We start from the raw sequence: 24,067 nt of genomic DNA, 5'->3' as shown, positions 1-24,067 counted from the left end.
GAGTGCGTCTCCGTGGCATGGTTACCTACTTGCTTCACACGTTTGCACCACACCGAGGCTTCTGGCTGTGAAAAAAAAAAAAAATGGTTCAAATGGTTCTGAGCACTATGGGACTTAACTTCTGAGGTCATCAGTCCCCTAGAACTTAGAACTACTTAAACCTAACTAACCTAACGACATCACACACATCCATGCCCGAGGCAGGATTCGAACCTTCGACCGTAGCGGTCGCGCGGTGCCAGACTGTAGCGCCTAGAACCGCTCGGCCACTCCGGCCGGCTCTGGCTGTGAACATTCCCTGTTAAGGGGTAGACATTGATGTCACTCTGGTAGCTATGCCGTTGCTTTACCTGTTAGCGGACGACGTTGAAACCATTATCAGTACATCGTCCAGGTTAAATATGCCGTCATCGGATCAAAATCGACCATGTCTTTTCTGATGTACCAATTTTTTCCCGGAAGTATATTTACCTTATATTAGGAATTTCTCTCTTTGTGATGATGCCAACGACTTTTGGAAAATAAACATTATCTTGGATTCACACAGCTAGCCCACCCCAATGGCGCTGCATATTTAGCTGACACTATCGTACTCAAGTCTTCCTATTTAAGTAAGTGGTGATAAATATTTGATATCCACCACCCATGGTCACCCAGCAACCTCAGTATCAACTTCTACGTAATTAGTTCTCCACTTTTAGCATATATAGTCTAACGAATAGACCAACTTAGCTCCTGATAAAGCTGACACCATGCAAAAAACGATATAAAATCGCTTTAAAAATTATACTTTTTTATCAGTATATCTACAGTTACATTAAACTTATGCTACACATTTGACTGACGAATACGTACCATTACGGACATAGCTCACACTTTTAAAATTTTATGCAACACATATAAAAGTTATTCGGTGATGTTTCGGGAGTGCAGCCGGTTGTCGTCTTCCGCCACGCACGATACTTCATGTAGCGACGTGCCAGATACCTTCAGGTGAACCAGCGAAGTGTAATAAAGCTTCTGGTTTTTACCTAGACTGTTTAGAGATATTCTGACCTACTTTTTAGTGGAAGCGCACAGTAGCTGATTACTTAGCTGTTTTTAGTAGTGCTATTTATCTTCGTTGTAGAAGTTTACGAATTTTTCGATCATTCATGACAAGTCCGCTTAGTTTCTAGTGTAGTTTTCGGCCACATAAGTAGCTAGGGTCGTTTTATTTACTTTATTCCGTGATCTTTGCAAACAATAAATATTCGAACATAGAATCTGTCTAGTAAGCAGGAGACCCGTGTTCGAACCCTGTTCTGGCATACATTACAATAACATTCCTTCCAAGGAGAAATCAGTTTGTTGATAGAGTCACCATAGAATGTTTGTTGATGGAGCCACAAACTCACCTCTGGTTCCACCGCTTCATCATTATCAAACTGAAATGCTCGAAGGTGTTCTGGAAACAGATTAAAATCGGATGGAGCCAAGTCGAGACTGTATGGAGCATCATCTAAGACAGTGAACCCAAGGGGTCGGATTGTTCAAATGGTTCAAATGGCTCTAAGCACTATGGGACTTAACATCTGAGGTCAGCAGTCCCCTAGACTTAGAACTACTTCAGCCTAACTAACCTAGGAACATCACACACATCCATACCCGAGGCAGGATTCGAACCTGCGACCGTAGCAGCAGCGCGGTTCCTCGGATTGTTGCACATTCGCAGCGTCATGTATTCTCTGGCATTGCCACGCTGAGAGTGATCCGTGTGTGGACGAACTCATCGAATTTGTGCTTTCAGTTTGCTGAGTCTCTCACGCACCGACATATTGACACTACACACCGCTTTGCAACAGTTTTAATATCCAGGTACATGGATTAAAGACTTAAGGGCACAGTTAAGGATCCTGCGAACTCGGCGCATATAACATTGCTCTCATTCGCTCACACCTCTAAGGACAAAATTTTTTGAATCAGGAGAATGGCCTTCAGTTACCGTGACGGCTATTGTAAGAATTATTCATCATTTGGACTTACTGCGCTTGCACTGGCCGTGTTTGCCATTAAAATTATAGGATATGAGGTCTGCCTGATATGCAGTTCACCAGTGACTCAACAGCAAGGTACCAGGAAAACATTCAACAAACACTGAAAAACACTAAAATACATTGTCAAAAGTACGGATGAAAAGAGTGCCACAAAAAAATCCAAAGCTAAAAAATTCACTTCATTTTAGAGACAGGAACATATGATGCACTGTATTACTAAAATTTACTAAAAATAAATGCTCCTCATGATAATATTCGGGAAACCGACATCCATAAGGAGCACCATTCACAAACTGTCAAACCACCCATTGGCACACAAACAAGCAAGCTTCAGATTCATGCTTCATAGTTTAAAGAGGAAAACCATAAGAAAACAGAACTACACACAGGAGCTCAACAAATTAAACAATATGGCAGTGGAAAATGGCTATGATACCCATATCATAGACAAGCCGAACCAACAAATAAGTAAATGCGAAAGGAATGACCTTGCCTTATACACAGAAGACACTACACAACACGCAGGAATACAACACACACACACACAATGCCCACGTGCAAGACGCAACAGAGCAACAACATACATACAAAACTAACGGCATATGTTCATCCACAATAACACAATTTTACACAGAATAGGCAAAATATTCAAGCAGCAGATACTTGATATATGATACAGGACAGACAACACAAGACAGAAAAATCTCAGAACACAGAAAACACCCAGAGATAAGTTCAAGTGATCAGACATATATGGACTCACATGCAACACTTGCCAGTCACAACACATAGAAAAAACAAGCAGAAACTTTAAAAACAACATGTTCGGAACAGTAAAAAGTAACAGCTCCCTTAGCGCGTTTACTGACCGTTAATAGCCCACAACCACTACCCAGCTAAAATACAAACTGATTTAAAAATATTGCAATCCAAACATAGCTTATAATATCGCCTAACAATAGAAGAAAACATCCACTGGCACAGTAGGCAATAGCATAAGGAAAACAGAGTATAAATACATACATACAGTATTCAGTCTTGGTATATATTTGCTTAACAAACTTGGGAATGGCAGTTCAATTTTCAAATCTGGTTCTAGTCGCCGGTCTAGCGGGCGTGGGAACGTTACCTTCGCGTTTTCGTATCGGAAACTCTCGCAACTGGCTCTTTCGGACCGTACGACTTTTTTCGAATTTTTGGACATTAAAACCAGTGGAACATTTTGAGGCGAATGAACCAGGCATTGTCTCTCCTGCCTTCTGACTGGAGGAGACGTCTGCTATTTCTGGAAAACTCACCTTGATGTTGGTCAGTGCGCTCTCTGTACACAGAGGAGAGACAGTTTAGAGTTCAGTCACAAATTACTTGGACGCAGATAAGTCGCAGCTGAGAGTTCGTAGTTATGACCTGCTGCTTCTGTGCATACCTGAACGGCAATATTGGCTGGGAGTTAGTTCAGCTTTGAGTTAAGATTTATAAAATGATTAACCTCTATCGTTAGAAGTGGTGCGAAATTCTCGAGAGTGACATTTCGGTTACCACTTAGGTTCAGACAGAACCGAATTTGTTCTTTAATCGGTCCCGATTCACGCATCGTCTCCGAAGTTAGCTGTTATTCGACTTAACGATTCAGTCGCAAATAGAGAATGCTGAATTTCACTTTTAGTTGTTTTGTGATTCTGAATGTTTTTGGATGTGAACAACTGCTCGTCCAAGTTGCGTTCTTTAGTCAACACAATCCTTATTGAGTAATAATTTTCGTTCAGTTATTACAGTTTATAACGAACCACAGTGTTAGGTTTCTTATACAGGGTGAGTCACTAACTATGCCACCTAGAATAACTCGGAAGTATGATAGTAGCTGAAAAGTTTGTGGAAAAAATGTTGCTTAGGACAACGGGCGCCATTGGTTTTTTGTTGTTAGGTTGTGTCGCGTCAGAGATATGAATGTCAACTTTGTTTTTTTAAATGGGATGCTACAGTTTGGCACTTATTTTCTAACAGCCCATATCTAGACTAATCCAATGATGTGTAGCAGTAAGATCTTTGAAGGTCAACGAAGGTCACAAAGGTGGCATGAACATCCATTTACAGAAGGTGTTCGAAGTGATGACCATTGGTATCAATGCAGTGCTGCAATCTTCTTATCATGGATTGAGTGGTATTAATTATCCTTTGGAGAACAAATCGATATGCTTCTCATTTATGGAGAATTACAACGAAATTCAGTGAGAGCTGGAGACTCATACGTCGAAAGACATCCTCAACGTACTCACCATAAACGTCGTACATGTAAATATGTGTACGATAAATTGAGGACAACTGGATCTTTAACGCATCGGAAACATATCCAGCAAAGGAAAGTTACTAACGAGGAAACGCAAATTTGTACTCTTGCCACTGTGGTTCGAGAGCCTTGTGTTAGGGAATCGCAAGGGAATCTGGCATGGGGCAGAATAGTGTTGTTCGTAATCTGCATCGCCTTAAATGCCATCCTTACCATATCAGTCTACACCAAGAATTATCTAGTACGGATTGTATGCGTCGCATTGAATTCTACCGATGGGCTCAATTTTAGATTCAGAAAGATGGCACATTCATTAATTTGATTTTGGTTACTGACGAGGCTGCAGTCACTAACATAGAAATGTTAATTTGCATAACATGCATTATTGGGTAATTGGAAATCCATGTTGGCTGCGGCAAATTGCATACCATAAACCGCGGTCGGTGGATGTATGGTGCGGGATTCTGGAGGACAGAATTATAGGCCCCGATTTCATCGAATGAAATCTTAATGGTAGGAAGTACACCACATTCCTGCAAGAAACATTGGGTCTGTTATTGGAAGAAATACCTTTATGAACAATGAACAGAATGTGGTATCAACACGATGGGTGTCCGGCACATTTTCGGTGATGACTAGAAATGAGTTTCAGAGACAATTCCCAAACCGTAGGTTTGGACGCGAAGGAGATGTGTCGTGGCCGGGTCGTTCGCCAGACTTGACACCTCTGGATTTTTTCTCGTGGGGATTCGTAAAAGACATTGCTTGTAAAGACGTTCCAACTACACCTGAAGATATGTTAGAGAGAACTGCCAGACCATCTGCTTCGATAAGTGCTGATGTGATAAGGAACAACACTCAATCCATTATTGCAGCACTGCATTGATACCAGTGGTAATCACTTCGAGCACCTTCTGTAACTGAAATTTCATGCAACCTTTGTGACCTTCGTTGACCTTGAAACACCTTACTTTACACATCATTGGATTCGTCTCGATAGCGGCTATCAGAAAACAAGTACCAAACTATAGCATTCCATTAAGAAAAAGAAAAAAAAGAAACAAGGTGGACCTTCATATCTCTGAAGCGACCGCAAACCTTTGTCCCACAATCTTTTCAACTGCTGTCACACTTTCGGAGTTATTCTTGGTGGCTCACTCTGTATATTTCCCATGTCTAAATGCAGTTCAGGAACACGCTCAATCGTTGTGAATAAATATTTTCATGGCAGCTAAATAGTTTGTTAAACTTCATCACATTGTGCATACCAGTAGGTCCTCCCTCCTCCTGTGATCTCTAACTTCACATAACCTAGAAGAGACAATAAAGTGTAATCCCTGACAGGTTGACTCGAAGTTCAGTATTTAGATGTGGGTTGCGCTTTTGTCCTTTGTGATGCAAACTAGGACTAAAATTGGGCTTGATATTTATGGAAATTTAGACGATATGGCACTCAGTAGCACATAGATAGTATATTCTAATAATATATCTCTAAATTGGTCGTGAATGCCTTTCAGTATGTTTACACAAGGTTCATCAAAACTACTAAATGACTTTTTAAGAAGTTATCACACGTAACTTCAGCATATTTAAGGGCACCGTGTAGGTTTTATGTCATCAAAACCGGATACCGAAGAAAATCTGAAACCGTAGTACCTCTCTGTTTTTCTGTGTGAAAGCGCTAATTCGCTTCATAGGGTTTTCAGACGCAGTTTTGTAACTTTAGTGTAGCTTGCGCACCGTTAGGCTTCACTTCATCAAAATCAGACAAGGGAAAAAAGATATTGTAATTGAAAGTAATATCCATGCTAATATTATAAATGTGGAAGTGATCCTGTCTTACATTTTCACTATTAACACGCTGAACCGATTTCGATACAATTTTGTAGGCAGGTAGCTTGAACGCTGAGACAGAACATAGGCTACTTTAGAAAGTGTGTAGAACAAGGTACTTGCTGATTTAAAGTATTACGCGAATTAGGGAACGAATATTTACTCTTTGAAAAAGCTTTTTTCTCTTTGACTTTTGATCTTTATCATATTTGTGAAAATCCTTTTATTGGTTGATTTATGCTACGTGATACAGTCCAAAGTAATGGATACAATGCTCATGCAATCCTCAGTGGGTTTAATCCATACTGGCACCCTATTTGTTGTACTCCTCCCCATGCCCCTCTGTATGCACTGCTCGTGCGCATTATGCTTCGATACAGCTTTGGGGGGGGGGGGGGGGGGGAGCATGCTGCACATCACATCACGAACTGTGCTTACCCCATCTGGCAGACACATGAAGGCAGCTGGTGTTATTGTACTTACGGTAGCTTTCTTAGCCATCATTCCTCATCATATGAAAGCTATTGATATGCGAGTGCAGCTGCAGGTAACAGTTAATGGTAAACGTTATAACTGCTCAATAGGAACCTCACGGTTATGAGAAGTCCCTGTTATAGGGCGCAAGATTTATCCACAGCATAACTACAAGAAACGGGGCACCTTTATAAATAAAGTCGTGATATGTGTTGTTACCACATGTTGCGTTCCTTTAAATGTTTCTCATACGGCTCATTTATGAAATATACTGTGTAATTCATCATGATGTTAGATCACTTAGTCCTATATATCTTAATCCTCCAAGTGTTGCTTTGTGTACTTGTAAACACATTTAAGAGGATCAGTTTATATTAAACTGAGGTGACACAAGACATGGGACAGCAGTATGCACATATACAGACAGTGGCAGTATCACATACACAAGATGTAAAAGGTCATTGCGTTAGCAGAGATGTCATCTGTACTCAGGTTATTCATGTGGAAAGGTTTCCGATGTTATTATGGCCACACGATGGCAATTAACATACTTTGAATGCAGAATGGTAGTTGAAGCTAGATGCATGGGACATTCCGAAATGTGAAATAATTTGGGTGAAGGTCACGGTTAAAGCAGGCTCAGACATGGTAATAGGATGTCTCTATAGGCCCCCTGGCTAAGCAGCTGTTGTGGCTGAGCACCTGAAGGATAATTTGGAAAATATTTCAAGCAGATTTCCCCACCATGTTATAGTACTGGGTGGATATTTTAATTTGCCGGATATAGACTGGGAGACTCAAACGTTTGTAACGGGTGGCAGGGAGAAAGAATCCAGTGAAATTTTTTTAAGTGCTTTATCTGAAAACTACCTTGAGCTGTTAATCAGAGACCCGACTCGTGTCGATAACGTATTGGACCTTCTGGTGACAAACAGACCCGAACTATTTGAAACAGTTAACGCAGAACAGGGAATCAGCGATCATAAAGCAGTTACTGCATCGATGATTTCAGCCGTAAATAGAAATATTAAAAAAGGTAGGAAGATTTTTCTCTTTAGCAAAAGTGACAAAAAGCAGATTTCAGAGTTTTGTCTCAAGTACAGATAGTGTTGAGGATCAGTGGACAAAGTTCAAAACCATCTTACAATATGTGTTAGATGAGTATGTGCCAAGCAAGATTGTAAGAGATGGAAAAGAGCCACCGTGGTACAGCAACCGAGTTAGAAAACTGCTGCGGAAGCAAAGAGAACTTCACAGCAAACATAAACATAGCCAAAGCCTTGCAGACAACCAAAAATGTAGTGTGAGGAGGGCTATGCGAGAGGCGTTCAATGAATTCAAAAGTGAAGTTCTATGTGCTGTCTTAGCAGAAAATCAGAAGAAATTTTGGTCTTATGTCAAAGCGGTAGGTGGATCAAAACAAAATGTCCAGACACTCTGTGACCAAACTGGTACTGAAACAGAGGATGACAGACTAAAGTCCGAAATACTAAATGTCTTTTTCCAAAGCTGTTTCACAGAGGAAAATTGCACTGTAGTTCCTTCTCTAGATTGTCGCACAGATGACAAAATGGTAGATATCGAAACAGACGATAGAGGGATAGAGAAACAATTAAAATCACTCAAAAGAGGAAAGGCCGCTGGACCTGATGGGATACCAGTTCGATTTTACACAGAGTACGCGAAGGAACTTGCCCGCTTCTTGGAGCGGTGCACCGTAGGTCTCTAGAAGAGCGTAGCGTTCCAAAGGATTGGAAAAGGGCACAGGTCATACCAGTTTTCAAAAAGGGACGTCGAACAGATGTGGAGAACTATAGACCTATATCTCTAAGGTCTATCAGTTGTAGAATTTTGGAACACGTATTGTGTTCGAGTGTAATGACTTTTCTGGAGAATAGAAATCTACTCTGTAGGAATCAGCATGGGTTTCGAAAAAGACGATCATGTGAAACCCAGCTCGCGCTCATCGTCCACGAGACTCAGAGGGCCATAGACACGGGTTCCCAAGTAGATGCCGTGTTTCTTGACTTCCGCAAGGCGTTCGATACAGTTCCCCACAGTCGTTTAATGAACAAAGTAAGAGCATATCGATTATCAGATCAATTGTGAGATTGGATTGAAGAGCTCCTAGATAACAGAACGCAGCATTTCATTCTCAATGGAGAGAAGTCTTCCGAAGTAAGAGTGATTTCAGGTGTGCCGCAGTGGAGTGTCGTAGGACCGTTGCTATTCACAGTATACATAAGTGACCTTGTGGATGACATCGGAAGTCCACTGAGGCTTTTTGCGGATGATGCTGTGGTATATCGAGAGGTTGTAACAAGGGAAAATTGTACTGAAATGCAGGAGGAACTGCAGCGAATTGACAGCATGGTGCAGGGAATGGCAATTGAATCTCAATGTAGACAAGTGTAATGTGCTGCGAATACATAGAAAGAAAGATCCCTTATCATTTAGCTACAATTCAGCAGGTCAGCAACTGGAAGCAGTTAATTCCATAAATTATCTGGGAGTACGCATTAGGAGTGATTTAAAATGGAATGATCATATAAAGTTGATCGTCGGTAAAGCATATGCCAAACTGAGATTAGTTGGAAGAATCCTAAGGAAATGCAATCCGAAAACAAAGGAAGTAGGTTACAGTACGCTTGTTCACCCACTGCCTGAATACTGCTCAGCAGTGTGGGATCCGTACCAGGTAGGATTGATAGAAGAGATAGAGAAGATCCAACGGAGAGCAGCACGCTTCGTTACAGGATCATTTAGTAATCGCGAAAGCGTTACGGAGATGATAGATAAACTCCAGTGGAAGACTCTGCAGGAGAGACGCTCAGTAGCTCGGTACGGGCTTTTGTTAAAGTTTCGAGAACATACCTTCACCGAAGAGTCAAGCAGTATATTGCTCCCTCCTACGTATATCTCGCGAAGAGACCATGAGGATAAAATCAGAGACATTAGAGCCCACACAGAAGCATACCGACAATCCTTCTTTCCACGAACAATACGAGACTGGAATAGAAGGGAGAACCGATAGAGGTACTCAAGGTACCCTCCGCCACACACGGTCAGGTGGCTTGCGGAGTATGGATGTAGATGTAGATGTAGACATCGTTAGGGAATTCAATATTCCGAGATTCACAGTGTCAACAGTGTGCCAAGATTACTAAATTCTAGGCTTTGCCTCTCACCGCAAACAGTGTATTGGCCGTCAGCCTTCAGGTAACAACCAACAACAGTGGCGTTTGTGTAGAGCTGTCAGTCTTAACAGACAAGCAACACTGCGTGATATAACCACAGAAACCAATGTGAGACGTACGATGAACGTATCCCTTAGTATAACGCATTGAAGTTTGGTGTTAACGGCCTATGGTAGCAGACGACCGATGGGTGTACCTTTCCTAACAGCACGACATGGCCGAGAGTACCTCTCCTGGACTCATGATCATATGAGATGGACCCTAGACAACTGGGAAACCATGACCTGGTCAACTCAGCCCCGATTTCAGGTGATAAGGGCTGATAGTAGGGTTCCAGTGTGGCGCAGACGCCACGAAGACATGGACCCAAGTTGTCAACAAGGCACTGTGCAAATTGGTGGTGGCTGTGGGCTGTGTTTACATGGAACGAACTGGGTCCACTGCCCAGCTGAACCAATCATTGACTGGTAATGTTTATCTTCGGTACCTGGAGACCATCAGCAGCCAATCATGAACTTTATGTCTCCAAACAACGATGTCATGTTAGTGGGCCGCAATTGTTCGTGATTGGTTTGAAGAACAATCTGCATAATTTGAATGAATGATTTGTCCACTCATACCGCCCGACATGCGTCCCATCGAACACTTACGGGACATAATCGAGGTCACAGCTCGTGCACTACACCGTGAACCACCAACACTTTCACAATTATGGGAGGGTGTAGAGGCAGCATGGTTCAGTATTTCTGCAGCGGACTTCCGACGACTTGTTCAGTCCAAGCCACGTGGAGTTGATGCACTACGCCAGGCAAAATGAAGTCCGATGCGATACTGGAGGTATCACACGACTTTTGTCATCTCAGACCATATTATACGAGATACACAAATAGGAGTCATGCAGTGAAGTGAATACTCCAATGCACGGAGTGTCTTAGGACAGTTGTCGACTTGGGGTGGCTTTCCTTAATTAAGTAACTGAACTGTGTTAATGTAAAAGAAGTAGAAATGGCTCAGGCGTGAGGCAGCTGGTGGTAAGAGAGGCGCAGGACTTTCGTGTAAATGTACAGAAAGCCGGGAAGACCGGGAAAACCGGAAGACCGCCATTTTTAGCCCTTGCACGTGGCGACAACGCACCTTTCGTCTCCAGCGCACTGCGCAATCAAACCAACATAGCGGTACTCAATCCCGAAAGGATGGTAATAGTTACTTAAACATTAATAATTATTAATACTGACTGGTCGTAATGCAACAGAGACGAAAAGCGTAACATTGTCACTGTATTTATGCTGCACAAGTTCGCAGCTACACCCTCTGTTAGCTGGATTGGGGCAGGAACTTGTTCGCAAAGTCTGCATTAATACGGTTACCTACTGATCGCGGATATGCACAGCTATAACAACTATAAGGTATCTCACTGAGACGACTTAGCAACAACAATTCTCTTGAGATAGATCATCAACATACTCACCTGGGCACATGGCTTTGCGTGCACATACTCCCGATTTTCCGTTCTAGTTTGCACCTGCCTCGGTCTTCTTGTTGTATTAGCTTCCTGTTTCCACTGTGAACTATCCAGTTCTTTCCTTAGTACCCAGGGTGTTATTTAGAGAACTTTGTCTTCATTGTCTGGCACAATTTGTCTTTGCTATCTTCAGAGTCACCCCTTAGGGAAAATATATTAAGTTGGCTTGTAAAAATGCTTCACAACCACCAATGAGCAATGATCAATATGATGTAACTGCCCTGTTCAGTATTTGAGTCTAACTACATGCCAGAAAATTGGCCACTGCTAGGTGCATTCTGTTGGGTTTAGTCAGCTGTAACGAGACCAGGGTCGCTTAAATGTACCTATTTCATTGGAAATGAAATATATTGCTTCCGTACTTCAAGTACGTTATTCCAATTAAGACAGCACTTATTTCAGTGTAGTTTTATAACAAAGCTCTATGCTGTGTAAAAGGATGCCTAAGATGTCGAAATACAAACTACATAGCATTTACGTGCGATCTGCGCAGCGCCTGTGCTTGTAGAACATTTTACATATTTTTCTCCTATTGACTTAATATTGTCTTTTAACTCCTTCCTTATCCGAAAATGTTTCATTAATTTCCCTTTCATGGGAAGTAATGCCAGTCAGCGTCATGTCAAAGAGAATTCCGAGGAATGTCCCATGTTAACAGAGTTATTTCATAACACAATAAGTGACAAATAAATAGCAGAGACAGTTTGATGGTTATTCATATAGTATCCATTATTGCCGCTAAAATTTTCTTTTTTTTTTCTTTTTCAGTTATTTTCGGATGCCTTCTTTGTCTGGAACACAGATGAAGCTATTAGGAAGTATAAAGACACAGCTCCGGTCTATTATTATCTCTTTTCATATAAAGGGAAGCTGCGGATGCATCATATGATGGGAATACAAGAAGATTTCGGTAAGAAGATAAAGCAGATCCTTTAATTGCTGAAGAGAAATAAGAATTTTTAACCAGTCTATGCTTTATACTAAAGATCGTGACGGTACTTGTTTACAAGAATTAATGTTTGAAATGAAATTACTTTAAAATGTTCTTAATTTAAAAACACATATATTTTCTTTCTGTATAGATTCACATTGTGAGAGATATGATAATTTTAGTTGCTTTCCAAAGTCAGTATTCGTGCATCAAACAGGGAGGAACAGTGGATACAGCATACTGATATATTTCTTTTTTTCCAATAAATTTAGTTTCTTACGAATACAATTTTTGAATTATGCTCAGAAGAAAAAATGCCATTTGCTTTAGTGTTGATAGGGCTACTTTAGTTAGAGACAGGTTCATATCTAATATTCAAATGTATAATTTCTTATGGCACTTTATACTGAAGAGAAGACCTTTCTTAGGAAAACGGTGTAAATGAATGACGGAATTTTGTTTGTCTTCAGTGCTGCGTGACCGTTTGACAGATATGTCGATGAACGAGTACTATTTGTCAAAAGTATGTGTAATCTTCCAATACCGTAACAACTAGTTTACACTATGTGTTTGTACGTCGTAAAATCGATTGTTGAACTTTTTCACTTTGGTTAATTTAGGCATCCTTTCTCTACAACATCCATAGACCAACTAGTAGAAACGCTTAATATTTTTATATAAACCTTAAATGGAGTCATTGCTACTTGCCTGCTGTTGTATGCACAGTATAGCAAGGTAAAAGACAACAGATTTCATGGTCACATACAACGTTCTCCTATCGTATAGTGGGGCAGGCACAACGAATGTGTTCTGTATTTTTTGAGTACGTGAAGTATACCTTAAGCATTTTCAGTGAGTTATCCTCTTAACCAGTACGTGCTACCTAAACGAGATACATTGTAGTTTACGAATGTTAGTCGCGACTTCAGATAGTATTCGTGTTGTTACAGAGCATGTATTTAAAAACATATACGAATGTAGAATGTTAACTATAGGAGATTACTTTCATTAGAAAATTATCCTTTAAAACTTAAAATATTGTACAGTGATAAAACACAGACACCAAATACATACAGTTGTCGTCAAATAGCTGAAGCTGCTGCTTTTTTACTATTCCAGAAAGAAACACAATTTAAAATTCTCCCACTCTCCTCTGTCTTCACTGTATTGTCTCTCTAGACGCAAATCTAATATTGTACATTTGTATCAGTCAAATATTTATCAGTTATGTAAAACATACATAAATGAAAATGATGCTTGCTCATAGCAAGACGAGTCTTCATGGAAACCAGTGGTTTTACATTGTACTTGGCTAAACGCAGCGTATGCACAGACAATAAGAACCTCTTCGGTGACTACTGGGTTTGGATGAACGGCAGTCATTGCAGGGACAGACGAGCGCAGTTGCACTCGGAGGCGCAAGTGGTGGTCGCAGGCCGGACGGCCGACCCGGTGGAACACAACTGACAATAAAGAAGGCATCCAAAATGACATTTTCACTCTGCAGCGGAGTATGCACTGATACGAAACTTATTGGCAGATTAAAACTGTGTGCCGGACCGAGACTCAAACTCGGGACCTTTGCCTTTGGCGGGCAAGTGCTCTACCAATTGAGCTATCCAAGCACGACGATGTAATGGCAGAAGTAAAGCTGTGAGGACGGGGCGCGAGTCGTGCTTGGGTAGCTCAGTTGGTAGAGCACTTGCCCGCGAAAGGCAAACTTCCCGAGTTCGAGTCTCGGTCCGGCACACAGTTTTAATCTGCCAGGAAGTTTCGTATCAGCGCACACTCCGCTGCAGAGTGAAAATCTCATTCTGGAAACATCCCCCAGGCTGTGGCTAAACCATGTCTCCGCTATATCCTTTCTTTCAGGAGTGCTAGTTCTGCAAGGTTCGCAGGAGAACATCTGTAAAGTTTGGAAGGTAGGAGACGAGATACTGGCAGAAGTGAAGCTGTGAGTACCGGGCGTGAGTCGTGCTTCGGTAGCTCAGATGGTAGAGCACTTGCCCGCGAAAGGCAAAGGTCCCGAGTTCGAGTCTTGGTCGGGCACACAGTTTTAATCTTCCAGGAAGTTTCATATCAGCGCACACTCCGCTGCGGAGTGAAAATCTCATTCTCGAAACATCCCCCAGGCTGTGGCTAAGCCATGTCTCCGCTATATCCTTTCTTTCAGGAGTGCTAGTTCTGCAAGGTTCGCAGGAGAGCTTCTGTAAAGTTTGGAAGCTAGGAGACGAGGTACTGGCAGAAGTTAAGCTGTGAGGACGGCGCTTGAATCGTGGTTGGGTAGCTCAGATGGTAGAGCACTTGCCTGGCGAAAGGCAAACTTCTGGAGTTCGAGTCTCGGTCCGGCACAGAGTTTTAATCTGCCAGAAAGTTTCAACAAAGAAGGCTGTTATTCTATCGCGGTACATGCTTTGACATGATTCAGCGAGGCAGAAACGGCGTCATTCTGTTGACCTTGGCTGGCACTGACGTACAGGCGGCGGCTTCCCTCCTGCTGAGACGATGCTGCCTAGGATGCCCGCAGTGCTGATGGCACAGCCGTGGAGGGTTTCAGTGGCCTCTGCAGGCCATGGTCGTGACGTCTTAGTGACAAAATACTGCTCCGCCAGCGATGGTGCTTGATATGACCTCCCGGCTCTGCATGTGTTCACGGAGACAGCTGCGAGTGGGACTCGACCCACTGCTCTCTAGCGGAAGTCGGACAGTGCCTGGCGCTGTGGCACTAAGCTCCGAGGAGGGAACTCAGTGCTGGTGGGAGCAGGTGCGGCCGGCAGGTTGATGGTGCTGCGGTACTAACTCCGCGAAGGAGCTCGGTGCTGGCGGCGACAGGCGCAGCTCAGTCTCGACCCATGGCTTCTGACAGTGATGCCTAGTCATCTCGCTGCTCCCCCTGGCCCTGGCGTTCTCGTTGTGTTGCTGGACTCTGGTGAGAGGAATTCTTGTGCCTCAAAATTCAAACATATTCATATCCCTCCAGGGCGCACCTGTTTACCTAAGAACTGGCACCTAGACACGTTGCCCGTAACAAATCCGCAGCAGTTACTACAATAGCAGAGTGCAGTTTTCCGCTGAGCGTGGTTGGCCTCGTCTCACAATTTCCTTTCGTTTATGTTTATTCTTACACAGATGTCGCCACGTAGCAGCTACTGACTTGCGGCTGCCAATGCAGTATTTTATGGCGGCTTTCTATTGTTTTGCCCTGGTTCCCTATTGAAATTACATTTACCCTTAATCTGTAAAACAACTTTATACTCCTAGATTGGCTACTCTTAATTACTATAAACTTACTTACATTAATCTTTAAAAACACCCTGAACTTATTTTCTGTCTCTTTCTTGTAGTGCTTAACCTCACAACATCTCTCGAAGTACCCTTGCCTTGCTTATTCGCTGGAATATTACGAAACACACAGGTATTTCAGGGCTAGGTCTCTTGCCATGAGCCACGCTTAGGGAAAAAGAACTTCCAACTCTTCATTTCACACTTACAAACTAAAAATGGCACTCTTCCATTCTCAATAAATTATCCATAACACAACAGTATCAACAAAACATGACCTGACTTCATTAAATACTTAAGGCTGGCATTTCGTCTATCTATTAGTTAGTTTTTCGATCTTGTGTTTTGGAATAATTTTCGCAACTGCGTTATTGTGACCACAGTTCTCTTTACGCTTCTGAACACAACATATTCTCAAAACCGCACACTGTGATACAATTAGCAATATATAGTCGAATAATGTCGCTTATGGCTGCCACTGTCTCGCCCTTTTACAAACAGAATTCTCCTTGAAATGCTTTGTTTTGCTGTACTCCTGCTCAGCCAAAACAACTTCTGGTCGCTGGTGCCACTACACAATGCACCTTATCCCTTAATTTATTTGTGCACGGTTTGACTGGTTTGTTTTGTACAACAGACGCACTCATGACAGCTCTACACTGGCATCTGCTTTCTGTCACCGAAGGCTAACTTTGGTATGGTGTCCAGCCTGAATGTTCACTTTCGGGCTCGCTTGCATCCTTGCATCTTCTCTGAGATCATACTTCATGGGCGCTGTAAACAGCTCGCTGCGCAAGTTATCACCTTGCCTTGCAAGTCTGTGAGCCAGTACTAGTGCTCGTGCTACATTCTGAACTTCTGGCATACACTCAACAGATTCTGCCCTGTTGACTAGGTTAATCACTCTATGAACTCGTCTTTTCTTCGTTTTTCTCCATTCACCTTGCTTCTGAGGATGTATATGAGCCTGTACCGTTTCCGCGGCTACAATTGCAACACAACTGTGAGCAACTGCTTGTGCAAAATGGTTCAAATGGCTCTGAGCACTATGGGACTCAACTGCTGTGGTCATAAGTCCCCTAGAACTTAGAACCACTTAAACCTAACTAACCTAAGGACAGCACACAACACCCAGCCATCACGAGGCAGAGAAAATCCCTGACCCCGCCGGGAATCGAACCCGTGCTTGTGCATGCCCTGTAGTATCTAAAACAATAACATCGTTTGCGATATCAATTTGCACGGCGCAAAAATCACCAGCACATCTGCTTCTAGCCCAAGGTTCCTGACTTCAACACAACTCCCAATGGGGCAGATACTACTGCACTTAAATCACCCTTCTTGACATCTCCATATGTAATGACTTCGGTACTGCCCACACTTACTTCTGCTACCTCAGACTCCACAATTCCGCTGGATATCGAGTTGGTGCTTCTACATTATTCATTCCAACTTCATTATCCTACGTCTCACATAAATCCCAAGGAACGTGTAATTCGTCACCACCTAGAACTAATTTATTCTTCCCAGGGCCGACAAGTTCGAATACATTAACGATAGACGGCCGTTCTGAAGGAACAGGCAAACTACGCACAGGCTTGAAACTTCTTGGCAGATTAAGACTGTGTGATGGACCGAGACTCGAACTCGGGAACTTTGCCTTTCGCGGGCAAGTGCTCTACCATCTGAGCTACCCAAGCACGACTCAAGTGCCGTCCTCGCAGCTTAACTTCTGCCAGTACCTCGTCTCCTAGCTTCCAAACTTTAAAGAAGCTCTCCTGCGAAACTTGAAGAACTAGCACTCCTGAAAGAAAGGATATTGCGGAGACATGGCTTAGCCACAGCCTGGGGGATGTTTCGAGAATGAGATTTTCACTCTGCAGCTGAGTGTGCGTAGATATGAAACTTCCTGGCAGATTAAAACAGTGTGCCGGACCGAGACTCGAACTCGGGAACTTCGCCTTTCCCGGGCAAGTGCTCTACCACTTGGTAGAGCAAGGCTTCTTCAAGGCTCACCAATGTACTGGAAAATGCCTGACAAGTCAGGATATTTAGAGGATCACCAGTGACCATTCTAAATCCTACCAAATTTGGTTTCATATTGTCTTCTCCATTGAGAATCCCACCTGGAGGAAAGTCATTCACTTTATGTGCGTAGTATAAAAAAATTACATTTTAAGCATTTTCTTACAGATTATCGTTATTGAATGTATTTTTTACCATAGTAATGAGTTACTTATTATTTTCGATTAATAAAATACATGTATGTGAAATGGTAAAAAAAACATGAATGCAAAACGTAAAATAACGATATAAAACATAAACAAATGTAAATAAAATAAATAGAACTGTAATGAACATTTAGATACTTTAATTAGGTATGCCACGGGTTCGATTCCCGGCGGGGTCAGGGATTTTCTCTGCCTCGTGATGACTGGGTGTTGTGTGATGTCATTATGTTAGTTAGGTTTAAGTAGTTCTAAGTTCTAGGGGACTGGTGACCATAGATGTTAAGTCCCATGGTGCTCAGAGCCATTTGAACCATTTTTTAGATATGCCAAAATTGCTAGTAATGCTTTTTCTGAAAGCAGTTTCATTACACAGGGATGTATGTGGTTTGTGTAATTTATGTTGTAACAAAAGCTTTTTTCCATAATTAATTTAAGATGGTGTGGTATTTTGCAATTACTTATACAGTTTTCAGAAACGTTAAGTACATATCGACTTTCATATAAAAAACATTGTTTACGTACCATCGTCTCGTAGATATTCCCTCTAAACCTAAAATTCCAAATTACGTTTCGGGGTCTGTTTTACACCTTAAGAGTGAAAATGGGCACAAACAAATAAATGCGTAATACACTATTTTGCTCCGCCTACATTCCTATAAAGTCCTCGGAGGAACTCAGTCGCAGCCCAGTCTCGAACCGACGGCTTTTGCTGCCGATGCCCATTCGTCTCACTGTCAGGCGAGTCACTTACGTCGTGAAGATGCTGCTGGACTCCAGCGACGTGAATTCTTCTGGTGCAAAATTCAGACATACTTGCATCGCTCCAGGGCGCATTTGTTACACTAAAACCGGGCCCCTAGTTGCGCTACCCAATGCAAGAGGCTTGCCATGGAGTGGTGACATCGACATGTTTATTTTGACTCACATGGCGCCAGACTGCAGCTGCTGGCTGCGCCTGCTAATACAATTCTTCACGGAAGCTTTCTCACTTCTTGTTATTACTTTTGCTAAAAGATTGGGTAGTGACGCTACAAGACAGTAGGAAATTTACGGACAATACGTGGTTAGGTACGAAACGTGTCTTGCGCCTTTTGCTAGCATTGTCGAATAACTCGGGAACGACTCTGTTAGAGCAACGGTGCCTAATTCTATACACCGTATCATAAATAAAACACGAAGAAAATGAGACAGTACTGTACCACACGCACAGAGATTAAAATCATTACTATGTAGCCCACTTGCATAAGTAAAATGATGTGCAGGAATCCGAAATCGTTATCCGCAGTTCCCATCACATATGCCACCTACTCTTTATCGTGGAATTTTACAATATGTTACAGGTATCTGTCATGCAGAAGACTTGTTATACTTGTTCTCAAACAACACATATCTTCCAATAATTGGCGAGAGGCCCGAGAACGACATGCAGATGGTTAAAGTCATGTCTAAACTGTGGACGGACTTCGCAAGAACTGGGTAAGTACTCACATGTCCTCTTTTAAGAACACTGTGCTCTCCTCACAGTTTCGCACCATCTTCCATTGTTTTTGCAAGTTCTCTCGCCTCTTATTCATAACGGAGCTTTTGTTAACACGTTTGTCAGTCAATCAAGTGTAATGAACACCATTCTACAGGAACTGTAACAACTATGAAATCTTATCAAAACGTAAGTCAAAGGTACAGACTGCCGTATTTCCGACGCATTAGTAGGAATTTGAAGATAATATAGCACCAAAATGTGCGAACTCTTAATTAACATTTACAGAATAGCTTATACAAGAAGAACACGATTGAAATTTCGCGAGAAGATCTGGCCGCAACCTGAAACGCCTTTTTTTAAATTATGTTCACCCCAAATCCTGTATCATTTCCGTGACACTCTCTCCCTATTTCTCGATAGTACGAAACGTGCTGCCTTATTTTTGAGTTTTTCGATGTATTTCGTTAATCCTGTCTGGTAAGGATCCCACACCACGCAGCAGTATTACAAAGTGTTCCGCCAGTGAAACGCAGTTTCTGATTCGTCTTCCCCACAACATTTTCTATGTTTCTTTCCAAATAAACTTGTTCGTGATTGTAATTCCTAGGTATTTAGTTCAGTTTACATCCTTTAGATTTGATTAATTTATTGTGTAACCGAAGTTTAACGGATTCTTTTTCCACTCATGTGGATGACCTCACACTTTTCACTATTTAATGTCAATTTCCAATTTTCGCACTAAACAGGCGTTTTTTTTTAAATCGTTTTGCGGTTAGTTTTGATCTTCTGATGACGTAAGTAGACGGTAGACTTCAGAATCATCTGCAAACAACCTAAGACGGTTGCTTACATTGTGTCCTAAATCGTTTATATAGATAAGGAACAGCAGAGGGCCTATAACACTACCTTGGGGATCACCATAAATCACTTCTGTTATACACGATGTCTTTCCGTCAGTTTCTCCTAAATGTGACCTCTCTGACAGGAAACCACGAGTCCAATCCACTGAGACGATATTCCATAAGCACGCAAGCCACTTGTGAGCTACAGTGTCAAACCCCTTCTGGAAATATGGAAATACAGAATCAATTTGAAATTCATTGTCAATAGCACTCAGCACTTCGTGTGAATAAAAAGATACTTGTGTCTTACGAGAACGGTGTTTTCTAAATCCGTGTTGATTTTGTGCAAATGGACCGTTCTCTCAGAGGTATTTCGTAATGTTCCACAATCCTGCTGCATATCGACGTTAATGATGCAGCTTTCCAGTCGTTGGGTACGGATCTTGTATCGAGGGAGCATTTGTACATGATTGTTAATTATGGCGCTATTACATCAGCATACTCTAAAAATAATCTAATTGGCAAACGGTCTGAATCGAGAGATTTGGTTTTATTAAGTGATTCAAGTTCAAATGGTTCAAATGGCTCTGAGCACTATGCAACATAACTTCTGGGGTCATCAGTCGCCTAGAACTTAGAACTAATTAAACCTAACTAACTAAGGACATCACACACATCCATGCCTGAGGCAGAATACGAACCTGGGACCGTAGCGGTCGCTCAGCTCCAGACTGTAGCGCCTAGAACCGCACGGCCATTACGGTCGGCTGATTTAAGTTGCTTCAATACTTCGAGAATATCTACTTCTAAGTTACTCATGTTAGGAGCTGTTCTTGATTCGAATTCTGGAATATTTACTTCGTCTCCTTTTGTTAAGCTATTTCGGAAGGCTGTGTTTACTAACTCTGCTTTAGTACCATTGTCAGCGATAGTATTTCCCTTGCTATCGCGCAGACAAGGCATTGATTGTGTCTTGCCGTTAGAATACTTTACATACGACCAACCTCTCTCTGGATTTTCTGCTAGTGTTCCAGATGAAGTTTAGTTGTGCAAACTGTTAGAAGCATCTCGCATTGAAGTCCTCGCTGAGTATCGAGCTTCTGTGACAGATCCTCAATCTTGGGGATTTTGCGTTCGTTTAAATTTTTCATGCTTCTTTCGTTGCTTTTGCAACAGTGTTTTGGCCATTTTTTGTTTAACGTGGGGGATCAGGTACGTTGTTTGTGGATTTATTTGGTATAAATCTCTAAATTGCTGTCGATACTACACTGGTATCCAAAATTAAAACAATAAACCTCTATTTCGTCGTACTGTGTCTAATTTACAGTATAATCGTACAAACCGTCGGCAGATGTCCGTACTATCGTTCCCTGTAAGTAAGACAGCATTTCGGTCAAAGGAAAACCACGCCAGCGATGTCGTCAGGGCACCTATCAAATGGAGTAGTTTTTGCCGGGTAGCCCCACATCCACAGTCGCTGTGTACACAGTTACTGACGGAGCAGTATGGCACAGAGAAGTCGCCTACCAGAGTGTCTGCGTTGGATGGCCATAGGAAGAATGGGAGCAGGACAGTCGCAAACTCGTGTGGCCCGATGGCTTAACGTGAATCGTTCTGTCGTTTCTCGGATGTGGCGACAGTTTATAGAGACCGAAACTGTATCCCGAAGACCAGGTGAGAAAGGATCATTATCTGGCTATAAGGACACGACGGTACCGCCTTAGTACTGCGCAGCAGCTGGCATATGACCTCGGAGCATCCACTGGACACGTCGTATCGAGGTGTAGAGGCGGCTTCGACAGAGCTGCCTTTACTGTCGGAGACTTGCTGTATCTGTACCTCTGACGCGTCTGCACCTCTGGAGTGTAGTCGTAAACATGCCACCTGGAGAGCCGAACAGTGGGCCAATATCCTTTGCACAGATCAGTCCCGATTTGGTAACTACTGTCAGGGATCGTGACGAGGTCTTGGGATCTCATGTACTGTTGATGCGAGGTGCTGTGCGCCCAGACTTCGTATTGGTGGACGATAGTGTTTGACTTTACACAGAACGAGTGGTTGATGTTTTCTTGGAAACCGAAGATACTGCACGCATTGTTCAAATGGTTCAAATGGCTCTGAGCACTATGGGACTTAACTGCTGTGGTCATCAGTCCCCTACAACTTAGAACTACTTAAACCTAACCTAAGGACATCACAAACATTCATGCCCGAGGCAGGATTCGAACCTGCTGCCGGAGCGGTCACGCTGTTCCAGACTGTAGCCCCTAGAACCGCTCGGCCACTCCGGCCGGCTGCACGCATGGCGTGGTCTGCTCGCTCTCCTGATTTTAATCCCACAAAGCGTGTCTGGCATACAGTAGGGAGACGAGTTACATCGCACCAAAGTCCACCAACCACTCTCCAACTCTTGCGAGCAGCTGTGTAGGGAGAATGGCCATTATTGCCTCAACACGACATTGATGACGTTATTCACAACATGCTTCCTCGTTGTCAGGCCTGTACTGATGGCGTAGGTGATCACACCCCGTAATGAAGTTAAGATGGAAAAAACGAAGAACATTTTCGTCTACTGTTATGTATGTTGCAGTTGTTTACGTTCTGTATTTTTTACATTATTTCTGCTTTGATGCCACCTGTTTGTACCGTTTTGTGGCACAGTAAACGCAACCTTGCAAAATTTCCGTTTCTTGCATTAATTTTGGACGCCAGTGTATTTCTTTGAATTCAAGTTACATCTGGTCTACATTTATAATTTTAATTTGAAATAATTGGAGGTTGTCTTTCAGAAAGGCATCAACCGAATTTTTATCTACTTTTTTGAACAGATATATTTTTCGTTATTTTTGGCGGATTTGAGAGTTACAGCATTCAGTCTCGCTACGACAACCCTGTGATCACTAATCACTGTATCCGTTTTGAGGCTCATTATTAGTTCAGGATTATTTGTTGCTAAGAGGTCAAGTGTGTTTTCACAACCGTTTACTATTCGAATGGACTCATGAACTAACTGCTCGTTACAGTTTTCAGCGAATGTGCTTAGCACCATATCGGATGATGTTTTTATGTGTACCTCCGGACTTAAACAAGTATTTTCGTCAAAATATCAAGGGTGAACTGAAATCACTACCAACTCTCCCCCCCCCCCCCCCCTCTCTCTCTCTCTCTCTCTCTCTCTCTCTCTCTCTCTCTCTGCCATCCTCCACCTCCCATCCCCACACACACATTCACTCCAAACGCAAGCAATAAACATAGGGTTACAATTTCATCAGCCAAAAAGTGACGTCAAGGGCATCGAACGGAACAATCCAACTTCTTTTTATTCGTAGTTAATCTGACATGCTCATTCGGTGGAGGAGGCGGTCTAAAAATTTGTCCCATAGTATTCTTATGAAAATTCTTTATTTATCTGCTAGGAATGCCATACTAATATATTAATGGATTACTAGTTCGAGCATTACGAATTGCCATTTTCTGATCTATAACAGCATGTTGTATATAAAAACTCAGTGACAAACATTTATGTTCCTATAACACCGGATAGTGGTACTTAAATCTCAAAATGACTTACAATGCTCTGTCACAACAATATCATACAAAGTGTGTAAGATAATACCTTTTACAAAATTCTGTTCATATGGACGGATGTAATGGAAAGTCCAGATAAAATAATGAGTGTACCTAATAAGTAAAATCAAATAGTACAGTGCCATAGTAAAGCCGAGGAATTAAATAACACGTGATGATGATGATGATGATGACGTTCCATACCCCGTGGATCGTAGGGAGACGATACGGGAGACCCGCACCGCCGACCACGCCAGGTCCTAGCGGAGGTCGTTTGTCATTGCCTCCCTTCTACCGTAATGGGAATGAATGATTATGATGAAGACGACACAACGCCCAGTCATCTCTAGGCTGGGAAAATCCGTGAGCCCGCCGGAAATCGAAC

At 42.4% G+C, this 24,067-nt stretch overlaps 1 protein-coding gene across 1 annotated transcript in view; it reads left to right on the top strand.

Moving 5' to 3' along the window:
- LOC126474438 (fatty acyl-CoA hydrolase precursor, medium chain-like) overlaps window positions 1-24,067 on the top strand; it is a 162,241-nt gene that overhangs the window by 125,694 nt on the left and 12,480 nt on the right. Inside the window, exons 8-9 of the mRNA XM_050101909.1 lie at window positions 12,118-12,259; window positions 19,134-19,269. Coding sequence (XP_049957866.1) covers window positions 12,118-12,259; window positions 19,134-19,269 — 278 coding nt within the window. The remainder of the gene's footprint in view (window positions 1-12,117; window positions 12,260-19,133; window positions 19,270-24,067) is intronic.

Source organism: Schistocerca serialis, chromosome 4, assembly GCF_023864345.2.
Source record: "Schistocerca serialis cubense isolate TAMUIC-IGC-003099 chromosome 4, iqSchSeri2.2, whole genome shotgun sequence".
Lineage (NCBI taxonomy): Eukaryota > Metazoa > Arthropoda > Insecta > Orthoptera > Acrididae > Schistocerca > Schistocerca serialis.
The sequence above is the reverse complement of the archived record's forward strand: the minus strand, read 5'-3'. Positions and strand labels throughout refer to the sequence as shown.